The following is a 25,092-nucleotide window of genomic DNA, read 5'->3' on the forward strand; positions in this document are numbered from 1 at the left end:
CTTCAGCACCGTAACCGTGGGGTTACATTAACACATTGACATGCTAATCTCTAATCTCGAGCAATACAATGGCTTCTTCAGCATCGTCACCGTGGGGTTACATTAACACATTGACATGCTAATATCTAATCTCGAGCAATACAATGGCTTCTTCAGCACCGTAACCGTGGGGTTACATTAACACATTGACATGCTAATATCTAATCTCGAGCAATACAATGGCTTCTTCAGCATCGTCACCGTGGGGTTACATTAACACATTGACATGCTAATCTCGAGCAATACAATGGCTTCTTCAGCACCGTAGCCGTGGGGTTACATTAACAGATTGACATGCTAATCTCTAGCAACACAATAGCCGAGGTATACCTAGCTCTGCGATCTTACATTTACTTGCAAATTCCATCTCTAGCCCCGCCCACTTACCCTTGGGTTGTACCCATCTCAAACCTATATAACCGTTGGCTGCAGTAGCCCTCTCGCTATATTTCTTCCTGCCTCAGCAGTCCGCCTGCTGTATTTTTTCACCTGATGACGATTGCTTGTGTTGTGATCAAAACGTCGTGATTTTTAAAATTATTTTTCTATCTACGCAACTTTACCGAAAGACCCAAAGAGTATCTTTTCTTTATTTCAGTCCGTCTTCAATTGCTGGTCACACACATCGTCTGCTGTTTTCAAGATGTGCGCCGCTGACGGACATCTTCAATTGTTTGAGCTTTCCTCATTAATCCTGAACCCAACATTGCAGCCTTTATTCAGCCCTTCTACAGTTAACTACAGTTCATTCCCATTGGACGTTATAATCACTATATCGTCAGCAAATATGTATACATTTGAGTCTCCAGTTCAATCTTCAGAAAACATCTCCAAATTATACACCCAGGTCTTGAGTGAGACATTTTCAGGAGGTATGATGTTTTACTCATAACCACTTTGAGCAACAAATATCCGTTTAAAAAACGTAGTGCAAGCCCAGTGATAAAGTATACCATTTTCAAGTTAATATTTTCAGAACTTTAGCTACTTTTTAAAAGTTCATCAAGTGATTGCACATTTTTCACACACAAACATTGATGGTGGCATTTGCAAAACAGTTGCAATGACCTTGCCTGTATGAAGACAATCTCTGACACCGTTGTCAAAATTTAACGACTGCCTCTTGTCAAGGAGAAATTCCCAGGGGCTGTAATTATTTCTAGTTATATAAATTCAATGTTACGTAAGAGACTCGTGAAAAGGTGACACTGTTTCTGGCACTGACGTCAACATTCTCCGGGTGGCCTAAGTGGGTCCATCAATGGAATGCGCTCACACATCTGGTTGTGGCGGCCAAGGCGGGTTCCCCCGCGGTCGCTGGTTCTGTCCAAGGGGTGGAAGTCTGGGTTGTGGTGGACACGGGTGCGTCGGCCACCATTATATCTGAATGTATCTTTGGGTTGTTGCCACGCAGCGTTGGTCCATTACGGCTGGTTCAAGGGGCTTGTGTTGCCGCAAACAGCGGTCGTTTGGGTATCTTGGGCCACATTGTTGCCTCCATTAGAATTGGTGATATCGAATAGGAGGGGCCCGTCTTAGTCTCAAAGGCTTTGGCGGTGCCATTCCTTTTGGGGACGGATTTCTTGGCCAAAATGCCCATTAGAATACTCATCGACCAGGGTTGTGTGGAGATGCCATCGGGCCGTCGGTTGCACTTCTTGCGTTCTCCCACCATGTTCCCTCTTGCCGCCAGTGTACAAGCTTTGTCTCAGGATTCCATGACCATTCCACCTGGGTCACCGATGCTAATACTCCTAAGGTTGCGCAAACCCCTGGGGTTGCAGTCAGGGTTCCGGGCTTCCATTGGAAAAGGGTCAAAAGGCTTGGCTTTATTGTCCCCAGGTGCCTGTTGGGACGTCCCCAAAATGTAATCGCCCTTGGCAAGGCCCTGTTGAGGTTGTGGAGGTCCAACGGCCACAGTGTGTTCGTATCCGCTTCGGTCGCCGGCACTGGATTGTCCACCCGTCTAGGCTGAAAAGATATGTGCCACCTAGTCCTGTTGATTAATCTCCACTTCCTGAGCGGCAGGTGATTGATGCGTCCGATGAGCCGGGCCACCCGGGACGGGATGACATGCGGGGTAAACACTCTCTGTGCGCCCACAGAACCTCCCCGAGTAGCTCCCGAGGCGCCGCCTGTTCCTGTTGGAGCCCCTACAACAGGGCTGACGTCAACGGATGCTCCGCCTGCTCCGACACCAGACACCGCCCGCGGGAGCGGACCGGCGGCTCATACGCGCTCTAGGGGCGCTCCATTCCGCTGACCGCCCCCTTGGGCCCATTGTCCTTGGGTTCCAACTATCGCCGTCTTGTGATCGGCGCCTTGTGCCGCGGGATGGCGGCCTTCCTACTTTGCCATTCTGCCTTATTATGCCTTTTGTTCCCCCGCAGACGGCTCTGCCTTCATACTCGCTTCCACATCGTTATTTGTCTCGTTATTATTATTGTTCTTATTGTTGGTTGATATCTTACACATCGGGTTCTATGCGACTCTGCTTTAGTATAATTGACAGCCGTGACGGCTGATTTTTTTTTTACGGGGGGGTGTGGGGGGGGGTGATGTAGAGGAATAGTGTGATGACGTGGCGTCATGAGCGCTGTGAGGCGTGATGACGTCATGTTATGAGCACCGTAAGGAGATATCGAGAAGAACGAGGGCGGGTCCGAGATAGGGGGAGGAGCCGCCCAAGGGGATAATTAAGGGGGCTCCTGTGACGAAAGCGGGGTCGTTGTAGGAGCCCGGGATGTGTAGCGGCTGAAGAAGGTCTCTCCCGTTCATGACCGGACGGTGTTGGCTGAACCCCCGTCCGGGTTCGACGAGTGTGGGAGCCAAAGGGATAGCCGAGGGTAGGGCTTGAAGAAGTCCGTGAGAGCCGGCTAGGGATACGTGGGGTGTTGCTCTCCTCGGTCGGGCGGTGTTGGCTGAACCCCCATCCCGACTCGAGTGAGAGAGCCCAAGGGGATAGCCGAGGCTAGGGACAAGAGTAGAGCCTGGGGTCCACGGGAAGGACCAAATGTAGTGGACACCTACCTCTGGTGTGAGTTGTTACCCTTGTTAATAAACCAGCATATGCCCTTACAGAAGTTCCGTCTTCACGTCGTTCTACACTACACAACACAGGTATCACATATACTAAAAATCCCTCGTGATACAAAATGGGCAGTTCAAGGGTATTCCACAAATGTGAAGCAGCAATGCGGAAATACTTTTTTTCCCCAAAGTATTAACAAATGGAATGTTTAATCGTAATAAGGAGACATTTGCAAGGTAACGTCTTGCAGAACGTCAGAGTTTGGCAGCATGCAGCCCTTGCCACGCAAGGCACAGCCGGTCAGCACGCGGAGTCATCTTGGTCGTCGCGGACAACGCCACGATCTGCACTCACAAAGACAAAAGGTCCCTGCCCCCCCCCCCCCCCCACCCGTGTAGCCTTAACAGACTGTTGGGGCAAGTGCTGTTAGCGAGTAGCACCTATGAAGGCCAATACGCTGTCACCAGGGAATGGTGTGGGCAGCAACAAGACCGGCTGCCTTTGTCTCCCCAGTGCAGATGTTTTACACCCTGCACCAGTTACTCATGTTTAGGCTGAGCTGAGCGAGAGTAGGGCCAGGGTTGGTTGAGATATTAACATATTGCAGGGGTGAGTGGTGTTCGCGAGCACCTATGAAAGTCAGCATCGCACAAGAGGGGGTTGATGGCTAACACGATGCCCGGCCAACTTTGCCTCCACAGTGCTGCTTAAACGCTCGGTGGACCTTGGGGAGGACCAGAAGCAGTTAAAATATTTTACACTCTTATTGGTCTTGAGTGGGAATTAAACTCAGGTCGCTGGGTTTGTACAGGCACCCACACATACAACATACATGGTGCATGGCAAAACTTTATTCAATTTACTCATCAAAGCTCATCTCACCCACTGCCCTCGACATATTGCAGCCACGCTCACATACTGCACTCACGTGCATATCTATGTATTAACACTCATTCATTGTCTTAAAACATCTTAATATATCGAGGACCGCAGAGCTTGGGCAATTGATTGCGCTGGCTCACTGCCCTCCTGATGATTTTACGATTGTCTGTGGTTCCTCAGCGACGGTGAGATGCAATTCGCATGAACGTCGATGCTGTATAAAGCTAAACAATGTTATATACATTGTGTGTGCATCTCTCACGTATATAAATGAGTGTCTGTGCATGCACGTTCCTCTTTGTACGCATATACGTGTCTAATTAAGGTCACTGTTGCAAATGAGACTTGCCTAGTCTCTTGATTTCTTACCTGTTTAAAAAAATTATCTTGAGAATCCTGTTTTAATTATGCGGGGCTTACCCTAAACTCAGGTCACACTGCTGAATCAGTTTATTTTGGGTCAGGTCCATTGAGTTAAGAAACCGTTTTTCAATTGTGACCGGGCCAAAGCATGCTGGCTCTATGCTCTGATAAGGGCATTATGAGGCCATCCAGATTTACTCACTGTCATGTAGGCAACAGCCATTCAAATTACAAATTACCGCACGTGATGTAAGATAATAACAAATTACCAATTAACACTGCCTCTTTTCACTTGTATTAAAATCACCAATTTGAGGTTTAATTTCGATACCAATTATAAATATAATGAAATTGCATATTTATGGTACGTGTAATTTAGATATTGCCCATCTCTGGCTTTCGATGAGCGGATTGCTCCCTCTCAGTGGACGGACTCTGGGACACGTTCCAAGCCTTGGCTGCCACTCCATCATATTATTGACCATTGGCCATCATCCCTTTGTATCCATGACGTGTCCTGCCCAAGCCCACTACTTGTTCTTAACGGTTTGCATAATATCCTTAGAGTACATTTTCATTGTACTCTATGTGTTCCTCTTATGGTTCTTAATCCAATTCCAAGTGGGCATCTCTCCATGCCTCTGCCCAATTTTTAGTTTTTGTTCCACTTCGTTCATTCGCGTCCATGTTTCTTACCCATTTGTCACGCAATTTGTCTTCGCCATACATACTAGTTTACTATAGTTTTGTTGAATATAATAAACAAGCATATGGATCTGAAGTGAAGACCTGTGCAATGTGTGGCAAAGTAGGAAAAGGCTGTACTGATCAGATCTGTAGTTTCAGCCAGGTAGGGGAAAGAGAATCATGGCACACTTATCAGTGGCTGTGAGCGACCCTGAGCGTCCGAGGCGTACTGCATTGCGTCGGGCATTCACACAGCGGGGTGGTGCTGGAACAAGTCCTGCTGCAGCTGCTGGTTGCAGGGACTCGTACACCACGTGGGTGAGATCCGGCAAGGTGCAGGAGGCTCTCCGTGGGGATTCCCTCCTCAACCACACCCCCGCTGCAACGGCGCTTCAGCTGCTTCACCATCTGCACGTTCAGAGACACGCGGACGCCTGCGGCGAAGCAGAACGGGGGCAAGGAGACAGATACACAAAATAAGCACTCGACACACTTACATCTATTGATAGTGTTTCTGTATTCTGATTACATTATTGAAAAATCTAAAAAAATGTTAAACAAAAATAATCACAGCGAGTCTTTAGACCTTTTCAGAAGTGACCTTTCAGAGTCATGCTGCTGCTTTTTCAATTGTTTCTGCATGAGAGGAAGCAACCATCTCTGACCCTTACCCCTGAGTGAATTCCTCTCTCCAGAAATGTCTTCTCCCCATGCTTCCTCTTTCTTGTCTCCATCTCCTCACATCTCCTCTCGCATCCGTACCTTCATCTGTTTCCAGCCTTGGCCGGCAGCCACGGCAGTATCATCGGATAGATGAGGAAGGACGAGTCCACTTCCTTGGGCGGCTGCCTGAACGAGTCGAGTACACGCACCGTCTTGTACTGCAACTGGTGCAAGGCGGTGCGCGTGTGCACGGAGATGAGGGGGGGGGGGGCAGGAGAATTAGAATTAGGTGCATCAGTTGCAAAACACTCTGCTTGCACGACTTGTTAGGATGCGTGGTTTTGAAACGTCATTTACCACCCATCATGCCGTGTTACTACCACGAACAACTCATGGCCCCTTCTTACCCATCATGCCCGCACTTCCGATTAGCACGGTTGGCTACATACGGTGAGACAGAAGTTCAAAATACATACGTGCCGTGCCACCACCACCACCAAAAATAACCGTCATTCATCACTAAGTGGTGGTGATGTCAACATGGTCCTTGTGTGAGGCTATGTGCACTTTGAGACCATGTGGAGTGTTGAAGGCAGGCTGGCAGGAGGTCACAGAAGAAAGCCAGGTTCCATGGGTTGACTTACTGGGATGACTGGCAGATGCACCAGCTGTGCCCCCGACTGTGCCAATTTGCTGTGATTTAGCCGCCCGGCCCTCCACTTGTTGTTATGAGTGTCGCTCTTCTACCCTCTGCTGCTATTGGAGGGAGATTCTCTCCAACTGGCCAGTAGTATCCTTCACGAGTCTCTTCCATAGAGGCCGATCTTGACACAAGTCCACTCAGCCACAGATCTTCCTGTACCACATCAGTCCATCTTTTCTCTAGCCCTTGCCGCCCCTGTTTAGCCCCCTCTATCTGGCATGCGGGCTACATGACCCAGCCAATGGAGCCTCGCCTACCGGTGGAGCTCACCGATGGGACCTTGTCCAGATCTTTCAAGGATTTGTGAGCTCCTCAAACAATCCAGCCTGTTTAAACACAAGATGGATCGTAGGCAGGTCAGCCTGAATGTTTTAGGGGGGGTTACGTTTTGCAAGCGTAGAGAAGGGAGGCCATGACCGTGGCCGAGAAGACCCGAAGTTTTGTGTGGAACGACATACCAGGTAGCTTCCATACAGTGCTATGCAGCCGATGAAAATAAAATTCTGCTCGACTTATTTGTAGTGATCCCTCTGCTGCCAAACCGGAGCTGGCCATTAACACTGCCCAGGAACGAAAACGTATTCACTCTCTCCACAATCGCCCCACCATTGGGAAGTTAAAGGGATGGAGCGTTTGATGACACTAAATACACAGGCAGGTGCTTAGTTTTGGAGGGGCTGATGGTAAGGCCCCACCTCTTAGTAACACGCTCCAAGTCAAGCAGCAGCGTCTCCAACTCCGTCTATGAGTCAGAAAAAATCACAAGATCATCAACATACATGGCACGGTTGACCAATAGGGAGCCATCCCTCGACCGCATCCGGGCATCGATCAGCCTCCCATTGTATCTGTACCAGATGGAGATTCCTCCGGTAGAGCCATGGAAAGCTTCTCAAACCTCAAACCACGTGGTCAAAAATGTGTCAAATAATGTAGGAGCCAGAGGACATCCATGTAGCAACCCAAGTTGAACAGGGAATTGCTCTGACTCCCGACCACGTAGCTTTACCCAGGCCTCCAAACAATCAGGAAGGTCCTTAATGAGTAGAGAGTCAGGGATTCCGAAATCATGAAAAATAAAGACACATACACACACGCGTGTACGCACATGCACGTATGCAAAAGGGCATACGTACAAGCACACATACGCACACACACTCACCCACTCACCTACCACACACACACTCACCCACACATTCACCCACAAACTCACTCACACACCCACTCACCTAACCACCCACCCATCCACCTAACCACCCACGCACATAACCAGCTACCCACAAACCCACCCACTCACCTAACCACCCACACACACACTTACACACTTACACACACGCCAACTCACCGGGGTGGGTGATGTGAGCCTTCTCGGGGCCCACCTTCTTACGTGAACGAAGTCTACAACGAAATTTATAACGAATTAAATTGCTCAGGAAACCATATGTCGCCAGTCGACCTCTGGGTTACAGCAGAAAGAACAAGCCGAACGGCCAAATGAGCCCTTCCATCGGCCCCTCGGTTCGTCTATGCCAGCTAAATGTTGAGGGTCTATCTGGAGTGAAGACAGATGTGCTCGCAAAGATCCTTCAGCAAGAAAACATCTACATCCTTATTTTTGGTTCTTTCGGTAAAGTCACGTAGAAGCGAAACAATAAAATAATAAAAAATAAAAAATTTTAATGTTTTCTATTTTTATTATTTTATTGTATCCCTTCTACGTGACTTTACCGACAGAACCAAGAATATGAATCCCTGGAGTCACGAAAGCTTTAAATCAAAATCTACATCTTTACTATCCATGAGACGTGGAGGAAAGCAGCTCTCTACGATTAAACATTTCAGGGTACATTCTCGCTTCCAATGACCACGCTAAACACGGTTTTGCTACTTACTCTGCGTATCACATCAAAGATCCAATGGAAATTATTCAGACAGACGATTTCACAATTGGGACAATAGTCTCGTATACAATGTCTACAAACCGCCAAAAACAACCTGGCACCTACCACATCCCGCGATCTACATAGGCGACTTCAACATCCATCACACGATGTGGTGTTATCCAGTTAACGACCTGGCAGGCAACCAAATCCTTGATTGGGGATCAAGGAATAGGGAATATAACACAGACCTGTGCTTTGTAACCACAGATAAGAATGGAAAGCCTTTGCCCACCATGCGCAAAGTCCTGCCTCGCTTCCCGCACAGCCAGCACAAGCCCGTGGTCATCCACGTTGGCCACAACATCCCAGTAATCACCAGCACACCAAGACTCCGCTGGAACTTTAGACGGGCACATCTCCACGAACCCTGAAAAGTGTTGAGCAGTTCATCATGCTCGTAAAGAAAGCCGCCAGGGATGCGATTCCACTGGGCTATTGGAGGTCCTACACTCCCGGCTGGACTGCGGGAAGTGAAAACCTTCCTCGAGAACATCAAAGCACCGGTGACACAGAGATCACCACAACCCTTCTGCAGTCGTTAGATTCTGCCGGACGAGCAAGACATCATGAACACCAACCTAAAGAAATTGGAAAATTGTTATTACTCCTGGCGACTTAAAACAAATCCAACCAAGACAGTGTCCTCAGCGTTCCATCTCCACAACGTGGTGGAAACAAGTACGCTGAAGATCGAGATTTGTGGTAAAGCCGTCGCCCACGACCCACTCCCAAAATACCTTGGAGTGGTGCTCGATCGAAGCCTCAATTTCAGGCAACACATTAAGCAGTTGAGCAAAAAGATAAAAACCCGCATAAACATTATCCATAAACTGGCGAGAACTAGTTGGGGCTGTGATGCACAAACACTATGGACTGCCACACTAGAGTTATCAACAAGTAATTGAATATTGCAGTGCGTGGCCATCTCGGGTACGCTGAAGTCGACGCCGACCCAGTGGCTCCCAGTGCTCACCAACATCGCTCCACCACAAATCCGTCGTGAAACAGCGGCCGTCTGGGAGTACCAAAAATTATTATTAACCCGCAGCTTCCTATACATCAGGACATAAAGCCAGTGCCGCCTGTTTTTCTACAATCACGCCACCCCTTCTGGATCACAGCAGCCTCATTCCGTGCTGCAAATACAAATGAAGGCGAGAAATGGAAGCAAGTTTGGATTGCAGCCGACGTCAAAAAGAAACATCTCATACAGGATCCTACCATCGAACCTCCCGGTTTCAACCTTCTACGTCACCAATGGTCGACCATCAACTGAATCAGGAACGTGCATGGCCAATACGGCCACCTGATGCACACATGGCACATCAAAGATTCAGTGGCCTGCGAGTGTGGCGACCAATCCCTAACGATCGACCACATTGTAAAGAGCTGCTGTCTTCACTCCTTTAAAGAAGGAATGGACGAGATCCACTCTGTGTCTGAACAGACAATTGAGTGGATAACAAAATTAAAATTACATATATAATCTGCTGCTATGAATCCATATGAAAGAAGAAGAACCCATTGACCCACGCACTAACCCACTCACTGGCCAACTTACCCACTCACCCACCCATTCACTCTCCAGCTCATTCATTCACACACCCACTCACCCACCTACCCACTCACCCACTCACTTCACTCACTCCTTACCCACCCACCAACTCACCCACTCATTTAACCACTGACTCACTCACCCGCACACCCACCCACTCACCCATCCACTCATCCACTCACTCACCCGGCGAAGTCTGAGCGAGCGGAGCGACTCTCACAGCCAGATGTAGCAGCGTTCAGCAATGATTCCGTTTATGACGATGATTCCATAATATACATTTGTTTGGGTTAGATCGCGTAAATATGAACGTGTCGTTAAATCCGCCATCACCCGACTTAGCCAATTAGTAAGGTTTCTTACATAAAGAAGACATGCAAATTAGTTACGTGGTGCCACGGCCGCGGAGCAATTCCACAAGCGCCGCGACTCCCCCCTGGCCCCCACCCTGAGCACACACACACGCACGCAGCACACAGGACAGGTTACATTGCGGTGCCCGTAAATTGGCTTAAAATTGTATGGACGCACAAAGGTTCACTGGGCCAGCGGCAATTAAGCGAGCAGAGCAGACAATGAGGTCAGGGGATCCCAGCGCCATGACCTCCCCCGGCCCCAGACCAAATACACACTAGCAGGGTGTGTATTCGCCAGCCGGACGCCCTTCCAGATTAAACAGGTTGAGTCAGAAATTAATGAGTACGGGTGCATATACAATAGGTAGCAGAAATAACCGTCGCAACACTCCTTATAAGGAAAAGAAAACGAGCGAAAATCACAGATAGGCGCATGATTGGCCGTGCGGAATAACGTAACCCTGGATTTTTGAAGTCAGGGGGCATTAAAAGGGGAACTCGAGGCATTCAAGACAGAACTCTTCTTCAACAGCTTGGTCGCCCCCCCCCCTTGCCATCCTGCCTCCTCGAGCCGCTCGCAGCATCTGTGTGATGCCAGCGAGTGCTGCTACGAGGCAGTGCTAGGCAAGGTTTTTTCGTCATCCTCCCTCCGACTCTCACAGCGTCCATGCGACGCCGTGAGTACAGTTGCGAGGTACGTGATAGGGCGTGTGAGTATTTGGGGACTTGGGTAGCACCAGGGAGCGGATTCCGTTCTTGGGACAGGAGCCGGGTCGCCATCGCTTTGAGCCCGTGGCCGCTATCCTGGCGTCGGCCGTCACTGTCAGCCCCCTCGCGGAGATGCTGTTGCAGGTAGCAATGCCCCCCACCAACCCCTCTCACCGGCCATCGGGTGATGTAATGTTGACTCCTCACCTGGAGTTGGCGGCACGGTACGGGGTTGTAGGGTCAGCGCACGTTGGTAAATGCTGATGGGGGCCGGCTGTTTCTGCGAGTTTTTAACCCCCACAGTACCCCAACAACACTGTGACGGTGCACCACGGTAGCCACAGTGTACCCCCTGCACGCACGCCACTCCAGCAGCTCGGTGTTCGCCCACTGGGCTGAGGACCCCTGCTGCCCCGAGGGCAACCAGAACCTGGCGTGGCAGGTCGGGCCCAATCCCCAGAGCGGAGGTCGTCCCCCTGCTTGATGTGCTACAGGTACCCTGGGCGGATTTAATCAAGGTGGAGGCCGATCAGCTGCGAGGGTTACTATGGTAGTACGCCGACGTGTTTAGTGAGCATGATTCGGATGTTGGCCGGACAGACCTCGTCAAGCACCAAATTGACACAGGTGCAGCCCGACCCATTAAACTCCCTGCATACTGAGTGGGCGCACCTGAACGGACCCAGATTAAAGAGGCGGTCGCGGATATGCTCCGCGATAACATAATACAGCCCTCAGCGAGCCCCTGGTCTGCCCTGGTTGTGCTGGTGACGAAAAAGAATGGGTTGACCCGGTTCTGTGTTCATTATCGAAAGCTGAACGCGGTTACCCTCAGCGACACCTTCCCCATCCCCCGCACGGTATGTCTCCACCCTAGATCTAGCGTCCGGGTACTGGCAGGTGGAGATGGTGGCCGAAGACCGCATTTACCACCCCGATTGAACTGTTCGAGTTCCGAGTGCTTCCGTTGGGACTCACTAACATGCCTGCGATGTTCCAGCAGTTGATGGAGTTGGTGATGCGGGGCTTGCAAAGGTAACAGTGCCTAATTTACCTGGATGATGTGATAGTGTTCAGTAGGTCCCTGTCTGAGCACTGGTCCAGGTTACTGGAGGTGCTCCAACGACTGCAAGCAGCCCATCTCAAGCTAAAACCGCGTAAGTGTTATATTGTGCAGCGCGAGGTGGGGTACCTCAGACACCGCGTCAGCGAGGCAGGGGTACGCACCGACCCATAAAAGGTACATGCCGTAGTGGAATGGCCGCGCCTGAGGAACCTGACGAAGATCAGGTCATTTCTGGGGCTAGCCACTTATTATCGTCGATTTGTGAAAAGATTCAGCAAATTTGCACGTCCCCTAACCCAACTCACTTCCCCTAAGAACCCATACCATTGGACGGAGGCCTGCCACATGGCCTTCACCACCCTCAAGGACAATCTCACCCATACCCCCACCCTGGCTTTCCCTGACTTTTCTGTCGATTTTATCCTGGACACCGACACCTACAGCAGTGGGTTGGGCGCTGTGTTGTCGCAGGTGCAGGATGGGGCGGAGCGGGTCATCGCGTACACCAGCCAGACCCTGAACGGGGCCAAACTGAACTATTGTGTGACCCGTCTGTAACTGTATGCCGTGATTTTCGCGTGCAAGCAGTTCCGGCCGTATCTCTATGGCCGTAAATGTCGTGTGCGCACTGACCATTATGCTCTGTAGTTCATCCTCACTTTCAAGGAACCACTGGGGTAGATGGCCCGGTGGCTAACGCAGCTGCAGGAATATAACCTGCAGATCAAGTACAGGGCCGGACGGACGCACACAAATGCGGACGCATTGTCGAGGCGACCCGCGATGTGCCCCGAGACACGGGCTGAGGAGGCCTGCCCGTGTTTCACGGGGGGGCAGTAGCCCCCCTGGAACGCCCTGAGACTAACCCCCCTCTGTTGAGAGAGAGTGCCGTGTGTGTCACAGAGGTCCCTGCTGAAGGGGCCGAGGGCCCGGAGGTCCGCCTGGCAGGCACGGATCCTGCACCTCTGGGCCCGATGGGATGCTCCGACCAACCCGGTCAGATCCAGGAGGACTTCGGCTGTGCGTTCCCTGGCCTAGACGACAAACAGCTGCGACAGGCCCAGCAGCGGGACCCGGATCTACCAGCGGTGGAGATGGCCCTACGGGAGGAAAAGGTCGCCGTACAGGGACCCTGGAGTGGGTTGTGCTCCCGGTTGTGTGTAAAGGATGAGGTGGTGCGAGAACTAACCGAAGCCGGGCAGTCGGGGTGCATTTGTGTTCCTGCCCAGGTGCGGCCCCAGCTGCTATGACTGGTGCATGACGACCCGCTCGGGGGCCATGATGGGGAATGGCACACTCAGGAGACCCTGCGACGCCAGTATCTCTGGCCCAAACTGACGCAAGACGTGGCCGCCTGGGTACAGGGCTGCCGCACTTGTCAACAGTGTGGGCAGAAACCGGCGTGGTATCAGGTGCCCCTGAGGCCATTCCGCATCAGCAGGGCGAACCAGTTGGTTGGGGTCGACTTACTGGGGCCATTCGTGCAGTCCCACCGAGGCAACTGGTACATTCCAGTAGTGGTGGAGTATTTTATGCGCTATCCAGTGGCAGTGGCCATCCCCGATAAGACGGCCCTTGTGGTTGCCCAGGCATTTGTTAAGCATTACTTGCTCAAACATCTGATCCCCGAACGAGTCATTACTGACTAGGGTAGTGAGTTCGAGGTAGAGCTATTTCAGGCGCTGTGCTGGGAGTTCAGAATCCAGAAGGACCGAACCACCGCATACCACCCCCAAGCAAATGGTATGGTGGAGCGCTTGAACCAGACCTTGGCTGGAAAACTCGAACGTATGGTGGCCGCCAATCAGCAGGATTGAGACAAACACCTTCCCTACGTCCTGTTCACCTACACCACCACTGTACACACATATACTTGACAGACCCCGTTCCTAATGGTGTTTGGTCGTGAGTCTCGCCGACCGGCAGACCTGTTGTTTCGCGTTCCCCTGCCACAACCAGAGGAAGGGAGCCAGCCCGTGAAGCACCTGATGAGGACCCTGCGAGTGGCCTGTGGCCGGGCCTACCAGCAAAGGGGAGGCTGCCCATCAGCGGCAAGAGCAGGGCGCCCGCCCCCGTGTGGAGCCCCCCTTCTACTCGGCGGCATACCCCGCGCGTGGGGGCGGGACAGGTGGGGAACCTGACCACCTACTGGCGAGGACTCTGGACCGTTGTGCGGTAGATCTCCCCCTGGACGGTGCTGATCCAAGGCGGAGAGAGGGGTTGAGAGATGGTGGTCAATGTTCGCCGATTAAAGCCCTGGAGGGTGGCCCCTGCAGGGGAAGCGCCCGCCCCTTGGTTCCCCAAAACCCTGGAACCCCCATACCCCCCATACCTGATGGCTTCACGCCATACATGGGCCCTGCTGGGCCCGAGTTCCCAGCGGACCCCTCTGCCTCTGAGTTTGTTCTCCAGCCAGCGGACGCTAGGGGGCAGGAGGAGCCTCTGGAGTGGAGACGGAGACCGCCACCGGGGCCTCGGAAAAATGAGCCACCACCCACGAAACCAGCAACGAGAGCCGGGCGGGTCCCACGGACTCCGTGGCACTTCCTGGTTGGAGTGACCCAGACGAGGTGCTCCAGTCAGCCCAGGATGCGGTGCGATATTTTGCTGGTGATTACAACCAGCTTCATCAGGCGATCAGCCGTAATTGTTTTTTATGACGATGATGATGATGATGATGCTGCGCTCTCAAGTGGTTGGTAATAAAACCACATGGGCCCACTCATCCGCTGTCTGCAAGTCTCCCAGTTTAAATTTGAAAATATTATTACTTATATAGTGGGTACAAAACTTGAGGAGTCTTCTCTCTTCTGGAGGCAGCACGTTTATTTAACATTTACATAACACAAAGGGGTACGACTCCTTCCACCCAATAAACTAAGGCGGTATTTCCTCCAGACTATTCTGTTCTCACACTGGTTATGCTCTAACCCTACCCTGGTTAAACTCTGACCCTACACTGGTTAAGCTTTTGCCCCTAGCCAGGGGTTCGGGTTCTGCCCTTTGGTCTCTTCGCTTCGGGTCTTCCAAGTGCCAGCTCCAGGTCTCTGGGGTGGCTCTTCGGTCTTCAGGTAAATGACGACCGCCAGTCCCGTTCAGGGGACCGGCTTTTATACCATTTTCTGGCTCACTCCCCCCCTAGCCACTCCTCCCTTCTGGAACCATCTGGAGGGGCCTGGAGCGTGATGTCATCCCGCAGCCCCCCTCTTGGGGGTCTGGGGTCTGTACCCCTTGTCCCGAGCAATATTGGGGTTTACCTTAGCCTAACGGCCTCACTCATCTCCAATGGCTTCCCGTCTAACCCTGTTGGCTCAAGGCCGTTACTGCAAGCCATAAGTAGCGGCAGTTACACACAACTTTCAACGAAGCCGCTACACTTATTTAGTTTTCCCATTGTGGGATTTGTCCATTCGCAACAAATTTACTATGGTAACAGAGTCCGCTGATCAAAACCCCACTGTGGTGGCTCGACCATTCACAGTTGACCGCGAGGTTCCTGCTGTACGTGTCGTGGCTGCACTGCTCATGATGATGCTGCTGCAGTGGAAGAATACATGCGGTGTCTTTGTTCCATCTTTTCTCATCTCCGTCTATTCTCTGTCTTGTCTCCGTTTCATCTGCGTCTCATCTCCGTCTTGTCTCCCAAGTCGCCTATTGTGGGTCCCAGGCCACGTGGTTTTCCAGCCTCCAGTGAGGAGGCAGTGATGTTCAGATACGCGATTTTTATTCCTCGAGTCTACCGCACTGAACACAGAAAATACGTGTACAGTACTTTACACCACATGCATTTGTTTTTTCATTCTATACATTTGTAGTGGCATAGAATAAGTAATGTAGCAGCATAGCGCTGGCTGCTGGCGGGGTAGAGGATATGCAGCTTACAGCAGCCCTGACGTCAGCAGGCCAGGTTAAACACCAGAGGGGGATCTAGGAGAAAGGTCACAGAAGAGGCACTCCAAGAACCCGCTGGTCGTATTCAAAAAGGGGGCGTGGCCTCGGGCGGAGCCAGGCCACGCTGACAGTATAAGAGGGGCCCCTGGAGGTGACTTCGGGGCTGTCGACTGCAAGTGGGATCCCCGTCATGCTGCTCAAGTCCATCGTCGTCGTCACAATTCTTCTCTCGTCATCGCTCGATATTGCGCTGCTATACAGTTGTTGGCTGTATCAGTCAGCGCCATCGGTGTTAGATGGCTAGTGCTGTGTATAGGCTAGGGTGTGTGTAGCCTAGGCGACTGTAGGGTGTATGAAGGGAGATTGTGATTATAATAAAAGTGCCTCCAAGAATTACTGCCTCTGAGTTGAACCACTACACATTTACTGTACAAGTCATATTTTACAATGCAGAAAATATGATTATATTTTACGTTCAAAAATACTTTGTTTAGTGTTTGGCTTGATGTAGGATAACGTATTAAAAAAGGAAGTGGTGGGTGTGATATTACGAACCGTGAACCAAACCCAAAGTTTTCCCCACAATGCTTTTCAGTTTGCGGGTGGTCGTGGATTTGCCGATTGCGGTTCTAGTCTCAAGAATGTAACCAGACTCACCACGATGGGCAAGGGTTTGCTGTGTTTCATTTTAATTTTTGTCATCGTCAAGTGATGCTCTGATCTAGGCCTCAGCAAGGTAAGGTAATTTACCATTTTTACTGGGTAAAAGGGTAAAGATAAAGGGTAAAGGTGTCGACATGCCAAGGGGTAAGGTAAAGGGTAGGGTAAAGGTAGCTCGGAAGAATTACCCGGAAGGGTGAAGGTAGCGCGAAGTATTACCCGGTAAATACAGTAACTTGTTTACTGCTAAAAGCTCCATGGCGCAGTCCGTGGCCTCTATTTAATAAGTAATATTTTTTAAAAAACTTTTTTTAAAACACGCTGTTATGAAATCTACGAGTAATGGCAGAACTCCACGACTCCAGGAAGTGGCCCCGAAGCTAGCCACAACGTAAGGGACCGTGGGCAATTACAGCCAACGTCAGTTGACCGTGGACAGTTCGACCCAAGCCGAAACATAACATATAAAAAAGAATGTTTAAAAATATTTTTATTTTATTTTTAATGATAGAATATAATATTGTCATCAGCATAACATAAGTATACCAAGTTTGCAGTCGAAACCACATTGGGAAGTGGGTTAAAATTTAGTTACAAGATTTGAGGATACAACGACAACAACGACAACAACAACAGATTGAGTTTAAAGAAAGCGTGTAAAATTGGAATAATCGCGAGTATTCTATATGAATAAAGCACTCTACCTAGCATGTACCTGTTATAAACCTTTTTCATGTGTACTACCCCAGTAATTACCCTGTAATCGGGTAATTTGTATGGGGTAAGGGTAAACGGTAGGGTAAAGGTAGGCTCGTTGCTTTTAACCTTTTACCTTACCTGCTGAAGGGCAAAAGGTAGGGTAGAGTGATTGTATTGTGGTAAGGTAAAAGGTAGGGTAAAGGTAGGCTCGTTGTTTTTACCTATTACCTTTAACCTTACCTTGCCGAGGCCTACTGTGGTCCATAAAGGATGGAACCCGCGGAAGCAGATATCGCAGAGCTACCTCCGAGATCCCTTCTTCAGTGACATTCTGGTCCACACGGGACGGAACACGCGTAAGCAGATATCGTAGATCTACCTCCAATATCTCTTCTTCAAGTGACGCTCTTGTTCAGACAGGACAAAACCCACGTAAGCGGATATCGTAGAGCTACCTCCGAGATCCCTTCTTCAAGGGACACTGGTCCACACAAGACAAAATCCGCAGAAGCGGATATCGCAAAATTACCTCCAAGATCTCTCCTTCAAGCAACGCTCTGGTCCACACATGATGGAACCCGCGGAAGTGGATATCAAAGAGCTACCTTAGGGCACCCACCCCCTTATGTATTGTGACGGCCTTCATAGATGCTGCTCGCTAAAATTACTTGTGCCCAAAGTTTGTTAAGGCTATACAGAAGACCTTTGTCTTTGTCGTGGTTGGTAATGATGGTGGGGAAACCGGCGTAGGCCTCCGCTAGGTAGACTCAGCTTTAAATGAGTACCTGATGCGGTGTGTAAACATCAGGACTGGGGAGACAAAGGCGGCCGGGCGTAGTGCTGGCCACCCACCCCCTCGTGTACTGTGCCGGCCTTCATAGGTGCTGCTCGCTAACAGCACTTGCCGTAATAGGTTGCTAAGGCTATACGGGGGATCTTTGTCTTTGTGTGAGCTTGGGTTTCCTCCTAGTTGGATTTTCTCCCATAGCTACACCCCACCCACAGTACAACTGGCATTGAGCCAAAACCACATCCCCCCAATGCTGAAAAATAATGCCCTGCAGAACATACACTCAACTGGGATCTCATAGCAGCATCGCCACCGCGACTGTGAACCAAACCTGGCAGGACCCTCCTGATTTAAAGTCTTGAGACTCTCCCGGTTTAACAAGATGAATTTTCATGAAATATCATCACGATTCATGGGCAGATATCCCGTAAGTGTCCACTGTACTTGTCGTCATTTGTTTCTACTTTTCTCAGTCTTGTGCCAATATGCTCAAGTCGTTGCCACATTTTTCTGGCACCAATCTCTCATGTCGTCATCAAGCCATTCTCTGTTAGGTCTTCCTCTCTTTCGGGTTCCTTCAGTTTTTCCGAATAACAACAGACTTTTAATTATCCTGTTGTCCATCCTACATACGTGTGTCCAAATAGTGCCAGTTTCCTTCTCATCACTGTCTGCATGATAATAACCACGATAATTATGTTTAAACACTCGGCAACATTCATCTGAAACAAGAACAACGCCAACAAGAACGCGACTGAGTAAATCATTTACTCGGGTGGATGGGGCAAGGGTCGGAGCCGGTAGCGTGTGGTGGGGAAAAGTTCGGCTACTCCCACCTCTTTCCTTTACAGCCCACACCACGGAGATATAGATCGGGTTCTCGTAGACTCACACTGAGGCTGGTAATCTCGCATAAAGACCCATGGACTCACACATAGACCCATAGACTCCGACAGAGATTCACCACACAGAGACTCACAGACTCACATAGAGACTCATAGCACACAAGAACCCACAAACTCATCGCACAGAGAGAGCCATAGACTCTTCTTTGGTTCTTTCGGTAAAGTCACGTAGAATGAGAATAAAATAATAAATTGATAAAATAAAATAACACAATAATATTCTCACGACGTTTCGGCCACAACACAAGCGGCCTTCATCAGGTGAAGGGACGAGACTGTCTGGTAGGACGAGACTGTCTGGTAGGACAGTCTCGTCCCTTCACCTGATGAAGGCCGCTTGTGTTGTGGCCGAAACGTCGTGAGAATATTATTGTGTTATTTGATTTTATAAATTTATTATTTTATTCTCATTCTACGTGACTTTACCGAAAGAACCAAAGAAGATGAATCCTTGCAGTCACGAAAGCTTTAAATCGAAATTTAACCCATAGACTCATCGCACAGAGAGACCCACAGACTCACGCACAGAGACCCAAATGCTCATGTAAAAGTGGTAGAAAGCCGTGGCGTGTGCCGCACGGGTCCGGCCCGCGGGTCGTGGGGTTTCCCCTTCCCCACACTCCAAGGTCGGTGGGCGGTGCGCGGATTCCAGAGCTTCGTTGTGTGTCTGGTCAAGTATTCAGGGTTCCTCCCCTCGGTCGGCTCAGCGAATGATCACCCAGCGCTGTCTTGTGTGTCAATAGGATCGGCCACTGGGGAGACAAAGGCGGCCGGGAGGGCGTGGTGTTGGTTATCCAACACCCTCGTGTGTGCCACAGGCGCTGATGTTGCTGCTATTCGCCACTAACTTTGCTGCCTGGTGAAGGCTACACGGAGGGCCTTTGTCTTTGGTGTGGAGACGGTGGTGACTTTGCATACGGGGAGTGGTGGTGCAGCGGTTAGCGTACTGCGGTTACCGAACCAGGCGGTTTCTGAGTTGGACTCCCGGCCCGGGACCAAACATCATAATATCGAAATGATATCCGAACCTGTTCTGGGCCTCTTCTAGGTGGCCTCGGCCGTAAAACAAAGGTACGTAACTTGCTGCTGCTGCAGAGGAGGAGGCGGGTTACAGGCAATGCGCGCAGGGGGGATAGAGATGGTCCGCCGTGGCTCCGTGTGTGTTCAGTTATGTTATAGACTTCGAACTTTAAAAAAAACTTTTATTGCCGCCAGCAGCAACAGCACTGGAGGCGATTCCGATATGAAATACACAAAGTCACCAGCAACACAAATACGCGATAAATCCACGCGCTGTGGCGCTAAATGCACCGCGCACAACACGAAATAAAAGTCAGAGAGCGGTGATGAGGTGGTTAGCGCCCGGCGCTTCGATCCCGGCGGAGGCCCGAGATCGATTCCGGTCCTGGGCCTCCTCCGCTCGGTCGAATCAGCCTCACACGAGTACCTGTTGCCGCGGTGTGTGGAATAAACATCACCATTGGGGAGGCAGTCTGTGAAGGTTACACGGGGATCTTTGTCTTAGTTTGCTACTCGCAAACAGCACTTGCCTCAACATTATGTGAAGGCTACACGTTAGATAATCGCGACTCATCCCATCAACCTGCCCGGGCGGTTAAAGTAATTATTAAATTGTGGCCAGCCCGACTGATTAGTGGAGTAATGAGAGGTCTCCCGATTTTCATTCGAAATCTACGGTGGTCCATTGGGTAAATCTCACGTGGTAGGAAAAGCATGGGTACCCTCACCAGCAGTGGCGTGAGCAGGGAATTGCAGGGTTGCACCTTTAATATTTTAGCAAGAGCCGACACTTCAATAACCCGTGCTGACCCGCGTGGTGTAAGCATGGTCAAACAACCAGCGCTGGATAAAGCTCAGTCCACTGCGGGATTAGGGTGTTGGTGGTAGGGAGGCGTTCACTCAGCAGTGGGTTGATCATGGCTGATGATTACCTTTGACTAACTTTATAATCCATAGACTTCACTTTTATCGTCCATAGACTTCACTTTGATCATACGTAGATTTCACTTTGATCATCTATATCCTTAACTTTGAAGCAGCAATCATTACAGCAGTGTAACAACGTTAAACGGATGCATTTTCTTGTTTGAACAGCTACAGCGCGTGAGTGACGAAGGCTACAAATCATTATAACCTCACAGCCATGGATTTGGAGAAATCCAAGCAACAGCAGCAACAGCAGCAGCAACAACATCAGCAACAAATGCTGCTCAACTCTACCGAGTCGTGCGTCCTGGAATCGCTCCGGGGCTTCGTTGGGTTCCACCCAACTCTCCGCCTGCTCCCGGGCCCTCACCGAATTGTCCTTCGTTGGGAGTCAGTTACCCGGGTCGGGACAAGTCCAGAAATCGGCCAAGAGGCTGGCCGGAGGACTGGCCAAAAGACCGTTCAAGGAACTAGCCAATGCATTGGCCAGGGGGCGAGCCAAGGGATTGACCAGGAGACTCGCCAAGAGACTTACCAGACGACTAGCCAAGAGACTGGCCAAGTGACTAACCAAGAGACTGGCCAGGGGACTAGCCAAGAGACTGGCCAGGGGACTAGCCAAGAGACTGACCTGGGGACTAGCCATAAAAATGGGCGTGTGGCAGTGATTTCTGGGGGTGGCGCGGGTCACGAGCCAGCCCACGCGGGATTTGTGGGCGTGGGGATGCTGAGCGCCGCGGTGTCAGGCCACGTGTTTGCGTCACCTGCTCCGTCGGCTGTGCTGGCGGCGGTGCGGGCGCTGGCACACTCGGGTGCCATGGGCGTCCTCCTCGTAGTCAAGAACTATGCAGGCGACCGCCTCAACTTTGGCGTGGCAGCTGAGCGCGCCCGGGCCGAAGGTGTGGAGGTGGAGATGGTGGTGGTGGCTGATGACTGTGCCACTCCGGCCATTCAGAGTGACTCAGAAGACGAAGATGATGATGGTGTTCATGATGATAGCATTGACACTGACTCGGAACTTGAGACCGATTCTGAACCTCATCCTGAGCCCGACGTAAATTTTGACTCTACTGCCATCCCTTATGTCTGTTCCGAACATGATCGTGATCCTAGCGACCGCAGGAGGGGCAACCGCCGATCACGACGCCTCCATCGTCGGGGCCTCTGCGGGACGTTGCTGGTGCATAAAGTGGCCGGAGCATTGGCCGAGCAGGGCCGGCCCCTGAGCGAGGTGGCCCGGGAGGCCCGGGCAGCCGCACGTGCCACGGTGACGCTAGCCGTGGGGCTCTCGTCTTGCCAGGTGCCAGGCCTGGCATTGCGGAGATGGTCGACACCGCTGCAGGCCGGGGAGATGGACCTCGGCGTCGGCATCCACGGGGAAGCTGGAGCCGAGAGGGTAGCCCTGGCACCCGCGCGAGATGTGGTGCGGATTATGCTGGGGCGCATGGTTGGGGATGGTGATAGTGGTGGTGACAATGGTGATGGTGGTTTTGCTGGTGGTGGAAATGGTAGTGGTACTGTTGGTGGTTATGTTGGAGTTTGTGCTAGTGGTATTGGTAATGTTTGTGGTGTTGATGGTGTTGGAGACGTTGCTGGTGGTTTCGGAGATTATGATTATGGTAGGAGTGACGATAGCACTGGATATCATGGAACTCAACGCATCATTGAGTGGGATAGCGACACCAGTTCTGCCGTTTCTAGATCATCTGGAACCGGACTTAGAGTTGCAGGAGATGCCAAACTCAGCGATGCCAGTGGAGGCCACGCCGGACCTCCCTCCACCAGGCCCGTCGGCTGCTCGGCACAAGGCCGTTTGCCCCTGCGCCGTGGTGAGCACGTGGCACTCATGGTCAACAACTTGGGGGGCACCTCTCACCTGGAGCTGGGCGTCATTGCACGGGAGGCCGCAGAGCAGCTGGGCGTGCGGGGCGTGGTGGTGGAGCGCTCCTATGTGGGCACCTTTATGACGGCTCTGGCCATGGCTGGTGTGTCGCTCACTGTCATGCGTCTGGACCACGAGGGCATTAGGCTCCATTGCTTGGATGCGGACACTAACGCGCCCTCCTGGCCCAGAGCGTCGTGGACTTCTTCATCGTTGTTGTCATTGTCCTCTGCTGGACGGGCTTATGGGGACACGTGCGGTGGTGGTTATGGCGGTGGTCAGTATGTGGTGGAGGAGCTGGAGGAGGGTGATGCACTGGATGAGGGTCGTGGGCAGCAGAAAGACCAGGAGAAGGGTCATCAACAGCAGGAGGGTCGTCGACAGCAGGATTGTCAACAAAAGGAACATCAACAGAAGAAGACTGTCTGGGATTATCATCAGGAGGTGGGACACGAGCAGGGGAAGAGTCGTCGATGGGCGATCGAGAAGATGGACGAGGAAGCTGACCAGGGCGACTCGGCGGATCGACCGGAGCCACCGAGACCAGGCCACGAAGCCAGGGTTCTACACGGAGGTCAACGTGGAGGTGAGGACGACAGCGACCCCGGAGCTCCGGTGCGAGCTGCGATGACGGAAGTGTGCGAGGCCCTTCTCGCCCTAGAATCAGAACTCAACGATCTCGACAGCGGGTCAGGTGATGGCGACTGCGGCACGAGCCACGCTCGGGGGGCCCGTGCCTCGCTCCACTGGCTCCGTCACCTCCGGGCCGATCCCAGGACGGCCTCTGCGACCGTCCCCGGGCACCTCCTCCGCGGTCTCTCGGAGCTCCTCGAGGAGGACATGGGTGGTACATCAGGTGCCCTCTACAGCCTCATGCTGAGTGCGGCGGCCGGTGCCCTGGGGTCAGCACCGCGCCCGTGCCCCGCCGACTGGGCCCGTGCCTTCGCGGCAGCTGTGAGGGCGGTCAGGCGGCATGGCGGGGCCCGCCCTGGCGACCGCACCATGCTAGACCCGCTCTGGGCCGCTCACCTGGAGCTGCGCGTCCTTCTAGCGGGGCCTACGGTTGGGAGGCGAGGTTTTCCGATGGACGGGGCATGTGGGGCGGAGGCGGCAGATGCCAAAGAAAGCAGCGGTCAGGAGGAGGAGAAAGAGGAGGTTCATGTGCTTAATGCTATAGAGGTGTTGGCACGGGCGGTGGACAGAGCTACAGCCCAGGCACTCGCTACGGCACAAATGGGGGCTCGTGCAGGCCGGGCCGGGTGGGCGAGGGCCGGGGAGGCGTGGGGTCGTGTCGATCCCGGCGCGAGGGCCGTGGAGGTCGCACTTAGGGCAGTGAGTTTCTCACTGCAGGCTCAGGGCCACTGGTGATGCCTCGGTGACAGTTGTAAAGGTGGTTTAACCAGTTAACCATGGTTAACCACGGTTAACCGGTTCGGAGGGTTAACCGGCTAAGGGTTGGGAATATCAACTAAAAGCCTACGGCTCACCAAGGGCTCCTTTCCTATGTTCAGAAATATCTACCCTCTGTACTCTTTGGTTCTATTGGGTAAAGTCACGTAGGTAAAAAAATAAAATAACAAAAACTCACGACGTTTCGGCCACAACACAAGCGGCCTTCATCAGGTGAAGGGATCGGGCTGTCTCCAGGACAGCGCTGGAGTGAAACACAGCCACGCTCAGACCGCAGACCTTTAAGCTGTGTGCAAGCAAACAAGGTGTCCTGACAAAGAAATTAGCATAAAAATTTGCATTTGATTGGCCGATTTTAGAAAAGAGGTGGTGTACGTGCCGGTGGACTTGCCGTTTGGCGCGGGGGGTGGGGAGGGGGAGTTTACCTATCGATGGTGTGAAAAGGGAATTTATAAGAGCTGCGAAAGTTTGGGGTACCACTACTTGAAAAATATACTGTACCATTGAAATTAGTTTAATGTTTAGTTCGATTTAGAGCAACCATTGGAAAGATGTTCTAAATCGAACTAAACATTAAACTAATTTCAATGGTACAGTATATTTTTCAAGTAGTGGTACCCCAAACTTTCGCAGCTCTTATAAATTCCCTTTTCACACCATCAATAGGTAAACTCCCCCCCCCCCAACCCGTGCCAAACGGCAAGTCCACCGACACGTACACCACCTCTTTTCTAAAATCGGCCAATCAAATGCTATTTCTTATGCTAATTTCTTTGTCAGGACACCTTGTTTGCTCGCACACAGCTTAAAGGTCCGCGGTCTGAGCGTGGCTGTGTTTCACTCCGGCGCTGTCCTCGAGACAGCCTGATCCCTTCACCTGATGAAGGCCGCTTGTGTTGTGGCCAAAACGTT

The 25,092-nt window shown here is 51.6% G+C and overlaps 1 protein-coding gene and 1 long non-coding RNA gene across 2 annotated transcripts; one reads left to right on the forward strand and one right to left on the reverse strand.

Annotated features, from left to right (window-relative positions):
- Positions 1 to 3,901: 3,901 nt before the first annotated feature.
- LOC116949727 (uncharacterized) lies at positions 3,902 to 10,783 on the reverse strand. The gene is made up of 4 exons (XR_012946231.1): positions 10,053 to 10,783; positions 7,064 to 7,110; positions 5,674 to 5,889; positions 3,902 to 5,436 (listed from the first exon to the last, which is right to left on the reverse strand). It is a non-coding gene; the product is annotated as an uncharacterized LOC116949727 (long non-coding RNA).
- Positions 10,784 to 19,683: 8,900 nt separating this feature from the next.
- On the forward strand, positions 19,684 to 24,854 carry TKFC (triokinase and FMN cyclase). The gene is made up of 2 exons (XM_032967357.2): positions 19,684 to 20,012; positions 21,057 to 24,854. The coding sequence occupies exon 2, from the start codon at positions 21,106 to 21,108 to the stop codon at positions 24,136 to 24,138; it is 3,033 nt and encodes a 1,010-aa protein (XP_032823248.2). The 5' UTR covers positions 19,684 to 20,012; positions 21,057 to 21,105; the 3' UTR covers positions 24,139 to 24,854.
- Positions 24,855 to 25,092: the final 238 nt, after the last annotated feature.

The sequence above is a fragment of the Petromyzon marinus genome, chromosome 37 (assembly GCF_048934315.1).
Source record: "Petromyzon marinus isolate PM22_M1 ecotype Great Lakes invasive population chromosome 37, UKy_Petmar_22M1.pri1.0, whole genome shotgun sequence".
Lineage (NCBI taxonomy): Eukaryota > Metazoa > Chordata > Hyperoartia > Petromyzontiformes > Petromyzontidae > Petromyzon > Petromyzon marinus.